General features: G+C 35.2%; 1 protein-coding gene across 2 annotated transcripts; it reads right to left on the minus strand.

Moving 5' to 3' along the window:
* Positions 1 to 4,077: 4,077 nt before the first annotated feature.
* Positions 4,078 to 7,656, minus strand: LOC136226868 (uncharacterized). Of its 2 annotated transcripts, XM_066015542.1 has the most exons (6): positions 7,224 to 7,656; positions 6,169 to 7,127; positions 5,417 to 5,496; positions 4,812 to 5,076; positions 4,653 to 4,726; positions 4,464 to 4,563 (listed from the first exon to the last, which is right to left on the minus strand). In XM_066015542.1, the coding sequence occupies exons 2-6, from the start codon at positions 6,920 to 6,922 to the stop codon at positions 4,531 to 4,533; spliced, it is 1,206 nt and encodes a 401-aa protein (XP_065871614.1). In that variant the 5' UTR covers positions 6,923 to 7,127; positions 7,224 to 7,656; the 3' UTR covers positions 4,464 to 4,530. The 2 variants fall into 2 exon arrangements, with proteins under 2 accessions (XP_065871612.1, XP_065871614.1); XM_066015540.1 differs by having other exon boundaries at positions 4,078 to 4,726; positions 7,224 to 7,653.
* Between the last annotated feature and the right edge of the window lie 5,074 nt (positions 7,657 to 12,730).

Genomic DNA, 12,730 nt, shown 5'->3' on the forward strand with positions numbered 1-12,730 from the left:
GGAAGGTTTGCTTTCCCCGACGGGTCCCTTCATCCATTTCCGAACATAGTCACGGAGGTAGTCCTTAATGTCCGGGATTTTGTTAAATTTGAGAACATCTTCTGGGTCCGGAACGGCGAACTGCGGATCTGTAAAATCGATCTCAGGATGCACCAGCGCGACATACGTCATGATCAGTTCGCCGTAAAAGAAAGCTTGCTCACCAGCCATGTACTCTGCTTCTTCTAAAGCATTCTCATGCTCCTTGGCATCTGCCTCAATCTTCTCATTTAGCTTCTTTATCTCGGCATCTTTAAGGGCCATGGCGGACGTAGCGGATGCGATATTCGCCCTGGCATCAGCTATTTCTTTCTCCAACCTTTCTATGGTAGCCTTATCCGCCACGCCTTGAAGGAGCTCCGCTTCCATAGCATGTATGCGAGTATACATCTGTCAAAGACGAACAGTTTTGTCAAAATGAAGGAACAAAGGTACAACTTTTTCTAAAAACAAAGAGATCCATTCTAGCAAGAGGACCTACCGTAAGAAGCTCCGTCTTTCCCCTTTGAGCATGGATTGATCCTGGAATCTAGTTCTGATTCCTCTGTACCTTGCCCAGATGACCCAGAGGCTCATCCAGGTCATTGATAACAGATTCATTCTCCAAAGATCCCTGGACACCATACTTGGCGGACCAGTATCTGCCTAGGTCAGGCTTCACCGTCTGCACGAAAATGAAAGGATCAAAACTTGGATTCCAAACATAGCTAACAGATAAGAGATAAAGACAACCTACTTGTTCCATCTCCACCACGGGCATGGCGGATCTCATGGCATCCACCATAAACTTTGGACCACCAGAAGCTGCAGGTTTCCTCCTTTTTAGAGGCGGATCGGCCACTGTCTCTGCCAGACGTTTCCCAGTATCCTTTTGATTTGCCACTTGAGCTTTCTTACGAGCCTCATCCTCCAACAACTTCCTACGCTTCTCTGCAAGAGCGTGATTGGCCTTAGATAAACCCCTGCCAAAGAAAACAATAAAGTAATCAAGGTTCAAGAAGAAAACAAAGTTACCTTGATCAAACTGGGCAATCTTCGAGTAAATAAACTTGTCCCCTTCCCGGCGAATCAAGGGAATGTCACTCATCATGAAATCTAAGGCATCAGCGTATGTCCAGGCCTCCGCCTTGACACTCTTCATGAGCTCCGCCACTACCTCATCGCTATCTGTCAATATACGCATATCGCCCGCCATATGCAAAGGTTTGGGATTCCAGAATGTTGGAAAACCCAGTGATTCGCCCTCCTTTAGCTTTACGTAGAAGGACTTTTCATCCCAACAATGGACGTTGGACATTTTGCCACTAAATGGCGAATACACTCCAAATTTTGCAAAAGTAAGGAAAGACTCAGACTTTCGCTTCGACGGTTTATTAAAAGCTCTGAAGATACGGGGAGTGAATACTACTCCTAAGTTCGAGGCCAGATAGCAATCTAAAGCAATATCTAACCAGCCATTGGGATGTAATTGGCTGTCAGTGATATCGAAGTAAGAAAGGATGTCTGCCATCATCTTTGGAAGAGGAAGTCGGAACCCTCTCTCTACATGACTATAGTATACGGTTAGGAAACCACTTGGCGGACAGGAGGGCCGTTGATGAGCCGCCGCTAACTGAGTCTCATAATTATTGATCCATGGGAAGCGACTCGCCAGATCCGCTAGATCAGCGGCACTCATACGAGACGGAGTGGACTCCGCTTGAGGATTATTTTTCCTAGGTTGGGAAGAAGAAGAGGCCATCCTCCCGGAAAAACGCCTAAAACCTACGACCGGAGCAGTACCGGTGACTGGATTGGAAAGGTTTTTACTTCTACCTAAATGAGTTCGATCACAATTATACGCCGAGTTGCGTAACTCAGCTAAATCGGAGCAGACCGTACCTTCGGAGGAAAAAGAATTTTCCGATGACGAAGTAGTCCAACTGAATACAATCTCAAGGGAAGAGGACAAATTAAAGAGTTCAGTGGTTGATTCAGAGGACGAAGAAGAGCTCCTAAACATTCAGAGAAAGTAGAATGAAGAAGATGAACTTACATGAAAATGAAGCTTCGAGGATTCTGAAACTCTGAGAGAAGCTCTATAATGAAAACGCAAAGAAAAATAGAGAAATGAGGAAGAAAGAGAAAGTGGGAAATGAAGAAAATGTTTTCTCTTTCCTTGAGCGGCGCCTGTGACGCGTGTCATCCATCGATTGGCATCGAACAAAGGGATCATTAATACAGGTAATCATGACGGCGCGCAAAGAAACTCAAAAGCCCTAAAGGACTTTAAAGGAACTTTGGGGGGGCTTCTGATAACATTGTGATATTATCCCAAGGATCAAAAGGGATATTTGCCTAAAGAACGCCACGTGTTGGTCGTCTGATATAAGGGAATTACGTGACGTATCGAAGTAAAGCGATCCGACGGGCAGATCATCTAGGACTCGCCAAGAAAGACCCGCGGACGAACCTGTAAGGCGGATCTCCATAAGCTCTCAATCCGCCATTAGAACGGCTGGGCCGATCCGACAATAAAGACCATTAATGAGCTATCAATTAGCTAACCGCCAATTTAAGGGTAAATTATAACCGCCATTAATGAGGCATTAATGGAGACTTTCTAGTTACTGGAAGTTACAACTTCATAGCTATATATAGCCTGTGTCTCAGGCTATCAAGGTACACACTCACTTACCCTTTGTCAATTCAGTTTGCTCTATTGTTCTTCCTTACTGACTTTGGCATCGGAGCTTCCCCCCGTCGAACCCAACGACGCCCCCACAGGGACGGAAGCTGAACGGAATTTCTCCACAAGTCATCAAAGTATTATGTTGGAACAAATGGTACACTAATTTGGAACAATTTCGTACACTGTCGGAACAATGTAAGTAGGACAAAAATCGTGTCTAGAAAATTATCAAAAAATTCCAAAACATGTAAAACATCATTTTAAGAAACTTTAATTTTTAGCTCAAAGCGAGATTCCTTACGGTTTTGACCAACAAATTGTTGAAGCATGTAAAATAGATAAAATTAAGGAAAAAAGTTTTATTGGGACTAAACCGTAAGAAATCCCGCTTCGATCCAAGAATTAAAGTATCTCGGAATAATGTTTTACATTTTCTGGAATGTTTTGAGAATTTTCTAGGCACTTTTCTTCTCACCGGAAAACGCCCACCCGGATTCCGTTCACCTGAAATTTTTTTACCTGAGCTTCAGGGATCTCAAAATGACCGTCTAATTTAGACGAGTCTAATAGTATAAAAATTTTCAAAAAACGAGGTTAGAAAGGTCGGGAAAATTTATTTTAAAGAAAAGAAATAAAACAATTTTCTTTATCATCTCCTTTCTTTTATTTACAAATTTGTCACCTAGTTTGTTTCAATTATAATCAAAACTACGTAGTTTTGATATGTCACACAATAAGTTCCTTGCAACATCAGAACCCCATTGTCTCATGTTGTTATTGCATTGCATAATGTAGTTATATATTATTTGTCAAAATCTACTAACATCTAACATATCCATTTTTTCAGTAACCTTTTCCACCGGTGGTTTTCATCTTATCAGTGACCGATCAAATGTTTGATCAGTCACGGTTAGCTATAGAATTTGATCAGTCACGGTTAGCTATAGACTTATTAAAATCTTAAGGTGGAGACCTCCGTCTTTTCCACACTCTATTCAAACAGTCCCTAAGTTGCCTTCTATTCTGAATCTACTTTCCAAAAAAAAAAAAAAAACTTCTAACCCATATTGCATTGAGTTTACTTCTGGAAAACATCATTATAACAAAAACATATTCCTCCTAAGCTAATTAAGAAAACCATTTCAGAAAATCTAGAATTCCAACATCATCAAGGGCTTTTTAGTTCGTTCTAAATCTCAAAAAGCAATCAGATGACAGAAAAGATAAACTTCAGCACAATATCACAAATGGTTAGAACTAGTATTCATATAAAATATGGAGTAAGTAAGATATGAATCAACAAACAAAATAAACGGACCAAGCGACATCGACCAATGAAAACATCTCGAAACCAGACGCCATGACATTTGGAAGCAATCTTTATTATTAATACAAAAAATTGTAATGTGTATATATTCAAAAATATGTTACAGTTTGTACAGTATGATCAAAGGTTACAAAAATTTCAGTAACAAATACAGTCCATGTGAAAATATACAGAACGAATGAATGAAAGAACAGGCTTACCTAAACCTCCATCTCTTATCCAGATGAAGGAACAAATACAAATACGTATACGCAAGCCTTGCTATTTCTGAGGCAGCGTCGATGAATTATAAAGTCCGCATTCCATCTTTAAAGAAGCATATGAAATTCAAAAACCATTCAAATTGAATGCATTCGAGCACTGAGCTGAGCCACGCGTAAGATAAGATTCTTGGCTGGAGACAGATTCAAACAGATGTAATAGATATTAGATGCGAAGGTAACCCCCTCGTTCTTCACTGACAGTACGCGTTCTCTTGAGAAATGACTTCCTGTTAACTGACCAGCTTCTTTTTATAGCCCTCCTCCTTCGCCAACCACATAGCTTATTATAAAGTGCAGGGAATAGGAAGCATAGCAGAAGGAAAATTAGCATTGCCAGGCAAAGAATCATTACATTACGGAAACCGTGTTTCAGCGTTGGGTCCCTTTGTCCTGTCCAGGGAACTCCTCCCACATTCATGCCGAACACTGTTAAAGGAATCAAGAATATAACAATCAGATTTTAAGATGCTTCTTCGGATAACAGAAGATCATAAGGCTAAGAAATATTTACCTCCAGTTATTATGGACAACGGAAGCAATATTATTGAAAGGAATGAAAGATAATACAATTTCTTGTTTATTTGCTCCGCCTGCCAGCTGTCTAAACCGGTCTGAATTGCAACGACACGGTTTGCGATAAACCCCACGTTCTCTTTTAGCCTTCTTAACCTTCCTATTAACTCTTCCAAGGAGCTAATATCTTCATAGGCAAACCATCTTTTCGAAGAAAATTTTTCCTTTGCTCGTGGAAATACTTGCTCTCCATGTGCAATTACCTAACAGTTAAAATACATGGCATTAAACGTAGAATTTGGTTTCATATATGACACGAAATTTAAATTGGCGTCCAATTATATAAAGTACAACAAAGTGTTGGAGATGAAAATAAGCAAGCTTGAAAACGTTCATGGCCAAAATTAAAGAATTGAACTCGAGCTGATCAAAGGCTGAATTCAAGCTGCATTATTTCTGCCATTCTGCTTCGGGAATTCAAATTTGCATATTCATTATTCGAACATTTAGTTACGATTGATTACAAGTTAATTAGATTTATTAAACTCTTCCTCTTGTCTTTCTACTCCTAGTAAGACAGATCAAACTGAGCAGAAAAACTACCTGCAGAAGGCGCTGCAGATTAAGGTTCATTTTCGAAAATCTTCTATCATCTAGCATCTGTTTCTTCAAAGCAAAACCACCTGCAATACACCACCATAAAAGCGTTTAGCTTCATTTCAAGATTAAAGCACTTCACAACAATGATAGAAAGATGCTATTTATATTGAAAGCAAAAACTGATACTGGCTAAGCTTTCTCGCAAACGCAGAAATGTTTACTTGAATTATATACCAACTGGTATCAATTATCAAAATGTCAATGTTTACTTATTCGGTATCAAAAATTCCAATTTTAAGAACAATTTGTACCGAAATTGAAAATTCCCATGTTAAAAACAATTGTAGCCGTGTCTATATTCCGCAGCAACTGCCTCATCAACACCCCTGAATATGACTTCCCTTACCTTGTTTATCTCTTCGAGGCTGATCATGTACCTTTTAGGTGGTCATTTTAAAATCGAACTCAAATTCTAACTTAAGTGACAAGAGGCGCTTCCGACTCAATCCAACCTCAATTAACCAACATGAGACTGTCTTTTTCAAAAATCAAATAATAGAGATATATACATGAATAATACACGAAATAATCCATCAACGTTTTCGACTATATTGTTGTCTAAAAAAGAAAAGATATCATGAATGTCAAAATAACCATAATCCTAATATTTAATTGTCTCCATAGTCTAATCACTAATCATGATTCGGTAAGCATATAAAAAGTGAACAAAAACAGAGTTGATTAACCAGACTGACCATTGTCGAGCTCTATTTCCACAGCGTCAAGCTCAATCTCAAGCTTAGTCACAACATCTTGAAGGTGATCTACATGTGTGTCAATAATATGAACGACGAGATTCGAAACAGATTGAGGAACAGGATTATCAGCTTCCTCAGAATGATTCATTGTCAATAAGAACTCAAGAACATGCTCTTTAATCACCATCCCACCGTCTTCCTTTCGTTTCCTCCTATTATAAGGAGACTCCAAACTAGGAACCTCAGAGAGTAGAGATTGACTCAATGGGGAGAATCCTAATCTCGGAACACGGCCTAATGACACTGTAATTACAGAATTCTCAGTAACTTTAGCAGCTAATCTAAATGTATATTCACTTGAAGCAGGACCCGGAGAATTAACTCTAAACACTAGTGCCCCGTCTACATGACCACAATACGGTCCACTACTAACCAATGCAAGAATGTCTTGCAATTTCAAAGGAGGGCAAAGAACATCAATAAGGTTTTGTGCATATACTGAAAGTTTTTGATTAATTCTTGGAAGTTCAACATGGTACCAACAGAATTCATGGTCTTTTCCTTCAATAAGATCCCATTCTTTGTTATAATATTTACCAAAACCATCAAATATATAAGCTTTCTGCCGTAATATCCCCGGGAAAAGTGATCTATATAAAGGCGTGCAAACAAGAGGAGTTTCTCCAGGGACTTCTCTGCCTAAATCTTTTGTTTCCTCAACTATAATTCCCTCATCTTCAGATAGATCCATTTTTTTCAATTCTCTTCTTTTCAAATAATCCAATTCAATATCCGATCAAGCAACTCCAGATTCCCAAAATTAAATTCAAAATGCTTTCAAACAATCTAGAGCATCATCCAGCCACAAAAAAACCCTAATTAGAGCAGTCCCAATTTGCAACAAACCCAAAATTTTCAATCATAATCCCCAGTCTAGATTCACCATTCATCAATCCCTGAAATCAATAAATAAATTTTGGTATTCAACTTCGAATCATCCTAATTACAGCAAGCAATCATGATTATTAAAGCTCAGAAAGAAATGCATTTACCTCATAGGAAGAATCCACAATATGTTGAAATGCAAAAAACCCAGATCATGTAATTGACTAGAACTTCCAAAAATTTCCTCTTTTTAGCTTTTGTTGTTGAAAGACTTTTTGGGGGTAGCTTCTTGACGACCAGACATTATAGAAAATCTCAAAAGAAAAATAAATTAAAAAAATGGTGAGATTTTGAAGAATATTTTGAAAGCTAAAAATTCGGAGTAAACAAAGATGGCGAATGTCGATGACAGTTTCCAGGAAACTTCTTCTCATCCAATTTTTTTTTTTTTTTTTTTTTTTTGAAAAAGAGTAATAAAATAATACAATGATCTATGGTGTTTTATAAAATGAGAATTAAAATAAACACTGAAGATCCAGCTCATGGTAATTTTAGGTTCATAGATTTGGATGATTTCCTCCATCAATTCATGTTCATTTTAGGATTTTTATGTTAGTTGTAGGATAAGAAGAGAACTATAATGACGCAATGTTTTTCTGTGCATAAATTCACAATTTGAGGATACTTTTTTCTTTATAAAAAACTAAGTATTTTTTGGGTTAAAAAAAAGACGATCTTTCATTTTTTTGTTTATTAATTCCTTGATCCTTTATTTAAATACATTAAGCTTCTAATCTTTTATTTTTGATGTCATTAAATCTTTAATGACCAAATTAATAAGTTGTGAATATATAATTCTTTTAAAAAGGCGTTATTAATTTTATATGTATTTGAAATTATTAAAAATTATATTTTTTACAGTTTGAATTAAAGTTTTTACAGTTTTCTTATAGCCATATTATATATCTAAAACTGCTTTCAGACAGTGAAAAATACAAATTTCGAATGGAGGTACAATGAACAACAGTCTGTTAACCGTTTTTTATGTTTAAAATTACTTTTTTTTTGTCATCAAAGGTTTAAATGAGACAAAAATAAAAATAAAAATAAAGGATCAATGGTTTAATTTATTCAAATAAAAATCAAAATTTAATCAACCAGCAAATAAAACATCAAGTGCCTAATAATTTTTTTTGCCTTAAAAATATAACCATCAATCAAATTTAATCCACTTGTTATTCAGATTCTAGTAATTTTCTTGGTTAAAAAAAAATCATACCTTATATGAGAGATATTGTTTTTGATAATGTTGGTTATAACTAATAACATTCTTCTTTAAAAAAAAAAAAACTAATAACATTCTTGTTAATTCAAATTTGTATTTTAAGTTGTGTAGCTTTTTATACACAAATACACATAGGGTAAGGTGAAAAAAAAAACATTAACATAACGTTTTAAAATAGTAAAATTTTATCTCTAACATTGGTAGCAAAGTGTAAATTTATCTATAATATGAAAGTTGAGTAACATTTAAGAAATAATTCATCAAACTGTTTCCCAGTTACAAATCTTGTCATCTATACAGTTTCTTTCTTTAAAAAAAAATTATTGTCATTTATAACGTCATTTTACCACTCATTAGTAATAGATCACTACTCTCTCCATTCCATTGTATAAGTCATTCTACGGTATTTCACACAAATTAAGAAATATATTGGTTAACTAATAAAAATTCTCTCTCATGTTACTATTGGGGAATAAGCATTGAAATATTTTAAAACACGTGTACCAATATAAAAATAATAATATTTGAGACGAAAAACTAAACTAAAAGTTCTAAGAATCCTAGAATAACTTATATTTGGGCCAAAAAAACTAAACTAAAAGTTCTTGGAATCCTAGAACGACTTTAGGGAAAAAACTAATTTTCTAGAATGACTTATATAAGGGAATAGAGGGAGTAACATACAATTAGACGCAAACAAAAAATTAAATTAAAAACAAAAAATTATACTGTATTTTGTATGAGTTGGAAAAAAAAAACAAATATTTCGTCGAATTTAAAAATATCAAACTCTAATTCTATTATTAAATCACAAAAAAAAATATGTTTTTTAAAACCAACTGGTGCAAAAAAAAAAAATAGAATATCTATATTTTATAATGATGTCTGAAATTGAACATACTTGTCAACTTTAGAGGTAAAATTGTTCTTGGCTGTTAATGTTAGAGGTAAAATTGCATCATTTAGATGTTAGAGATAAAAATTTCTCCTAACTGTCAACATTAGATGTATTTTTGCACCTTAATCCCAATACACACGATTAGGGACAAACCAAAGGGAATCCAGACTATGCATCAGTCGGGGGTTTACAATATTAATTAGACTATTAAAATGACTAACTTAGTCTTAGGGGTGCAAACGAGACTTGGTAGTTCGCAAACTATTCGAGCTCGGCTCGGTGAAAGCTCGAAGCTCAGCTCGATAGGGCTCGACTCGAGTTCGGGATCGGCTCGAGCACTAACGAGCTGAGTCCGAGCTTCCTCAGGTTCGGTTCGAAAGCTCGCGAGTAGGCTCGATTATTTTTAATTAATATATATATTCCATTATATATACATATTTAATATATATTTCATTGGTTATTATTAGTTTTCATCACAAATAAGATGTAACTCATAAAAAAATGACACAAACATAATTGTTTTTCTTTATAAATATTTTAAACTCATATGGAGTATGTTATAAGGTTTTTCTGTTTTTTACACTACTCATTCTATGCATGTATAATGAATTTGGTTATTGCTCGTTAAAAGCTCAATAAAAGCTCGACTCGGTCAAAGCTCGATCAGATTCAGTCAAAACTCGACTCGGTCAAAGCTCGTCAAAGCTCGATTCGACAGGGCTCGGCTCGAGATATTAATGAGCCAATACCAAGCCTACTTAGGATTCGACTCGGTTCGGCTCGGTTACACCCCTACTTATTCTTACCACCTGTCTTCTAAATCCTACTTTTTATACAAAGTCCATTTTATTTTTATTTTTATTGCTTAATTAGGATAATTTTCATTAATTATGAACACATGTCTTACTATAATATAAATATAAATGTAAATAATAACAAATTTGAGAAAATATTAACAAAACTACACTAATAATACAAAATGACAAATAAAAATGAACAAATTGAAAAATTAAAAATGACAAATAAAAAACAAAAGGAGTAGTTGGGAGTAGGGATGTCAACGAGTAGGGTACTGCGGGCAGTGCCAATCCCAAACTTTTATGTGTTTGTTTTTTAATTACATATACACGTCCCATTATCCTGATGGATATACTTTTTACATCCAATACTCGTCCAATTTAATTCGCAGGTATCCGCGAGTATCCTTACCCATTAAGAATCAATAAATAAAACAATAAATATTACAAATTTAACAAAGTATAAATTTAATAAATCATCAATCTAAAAATTGAACAAATTGAATCTTCATCAATAAGAATAAATTAGCTTAGTGTTATCACCCAATGGTTGAAGAACAAAAGATTGAGGTTCAAATCTCACATCTTACATTTAAAAAATAATAATATTTTTTAATATATAAAAGAGTTATGACGGGTAACGGGTACCGGGTACCCTGGGGGTATTTCCATACCCGTCATTATCCTAACGGGTAATGGTTTTGGTCCCATACCCTTTTATACAGAGTACAAGTAGTCCTATTAGGATCAGGTAGTGCCGGGTACCCGCGTGTACAGTACTTGTTGCCATTGGGAGGATTTTATCTCAATGTTAGTGTTTGTACTGCTTTCCTTGCTAAGCTATAATGCTTTTACTATGATTTCAAGCTTACTTGAGATAAAGGTCATCAAAAGGTTGTGGTGGAGTCTGACTCGACGTCAATTCTTAGATTTATGAACGGAGGATCAGATATTAATCATCTTTTTGCTTGGCTCATAAGGTGGTGTATTCAGTTGAGAGATCAATATCGAAAGATCGTGCTTCGACGCACGTATTAAAAGGGAAATCCTGCAGCTGATTGGATGATGAATTTTGTAGGAACTCTTCCTTTGTCAGAGACGTTCCTGCAAACTTATCATTCAAATAATCTCATAGATTCTTTCTTGTCTCCTTAGTTCAATATTCTTTTGAGAGGTCATCATCCATAGCACTGAACACGATGAGTCTCGGTTAGGTGTTTTCTTTCCAAGCCACATAAAGATCTCCATCCCTTCTGTGCTGAGCAATGGTTCCTTCCACAGGTTTGACCATAACCGTCTCTATGATACTGAGGACATCATTATCCTTTAGCAAATATTCAATTTTCACGCTCAAGCATCATGGTTGTCTCCATTAAGTTTGAGGTCTTTATTTAGTTCAACCTCTATAGATTTGGTAGCTGAAGTCATTGTGAGTCAAATCTACAATGAAGTAAGAGTTGCACGACTTATTAAGAAGTTTTTGTAATACACGTCTAAGTTCTTTATACAACCTATATTTAATTAATCTTAGCTTCACACTAAAATTCAATTCAAAAAAGAGACATAGATAGACTCTAATTATCCTTTAATTCTAATGTTTGAATTTGATTAATTAGATAACATGTGTATATAACGTTCATTATTGATTTGTAATTAGCTTAACGCATGTCAAGCTAATGATAAAAAGATTAATGATTTATTAAGTGCTTTCTTTTCTATCCACGAAAAGTTATAAAAGGTACTAGCATGTAACACAATACATTAAACCATGATAAGAAAAATAATTAAAATGAACCAATAATATCTTCAAAAAATAGAAATCCTAAGGACCAGAAAATCCAAAACCACATAAAATATAAAACCATATGTTCAATCCAGGACAAAAATAAAATCCAAAAACATATAAGTATAGGTCCTAAACCTACAATCCCCGGACATATCTTAACCTAACTGAAATATGTCTTCCTCACTGGGACGAATGACATAACATGTTCATTGAACTCATCAATGTTTCGAGTCAAGGTATCAAGGTACTAACATACGTATGGGTAAAAACTTGCTTTCCTGATCTTAGGATTATGCTCGAATGGTTATGAGGTACCTTGCTCTCTTATTTATCAACCTATTCATAAACAACTTGACAGTCTTTTTATAGTTGTTCTCGTAAATCATCCAAGTATCATATATGATTTTCTTAAGTTCCCTATTATGAAAAGAATCTCTAAGATGCTCATATATGGTCCACTCATTATACTTTCTATCTAGGCCACCTACCCAAATGCAGTCTTACATCTGAATATGTAACGTCTCAATATGACTCATAATATCCTCAATGTCATCCTAGATAGGTATTATATCCATTTGGGTCTCCAAACTAAAACTTCAAAGTTAATTAGGACCCTAAACTATCAAAATCATCAATCAGGTCCCTGAATTAAGCAAAAATCATTAAGTGAGTTCTCATCCTATTCTAAAATAAGAAACTGTGACTATTTGATATAGACTGCAATAATATTTGTATTGGTTCAAAATGTGTTTGGGGAAGAGTGTCTGAAACTGTTCAACCGAATGATTTTCGATGAGGCCACAACTGATGTTTTTTGTTTAAAATGAGGATTCAAATGATGATTTTTTCTTAGTTTACGAACATGATTGATGATTTTGATAGTTTAAGGTCCTAATTGACTTTGAAGA

The sequence above is a fragment of the Euphorbia lathyris genome, chromosome 4, assembly GCF_963576675.1.
Source record: "Euphorbia lathyris chromosome 4, ddEupLath1.1, whole genome shotgun sequence".
NCBI lineage: Eukaryota > Viridiplantae > Streptophyta > Magnoliopsida > Malpighiales > Euphorbiaceae > Euphorbia > Euphorbia lathyris.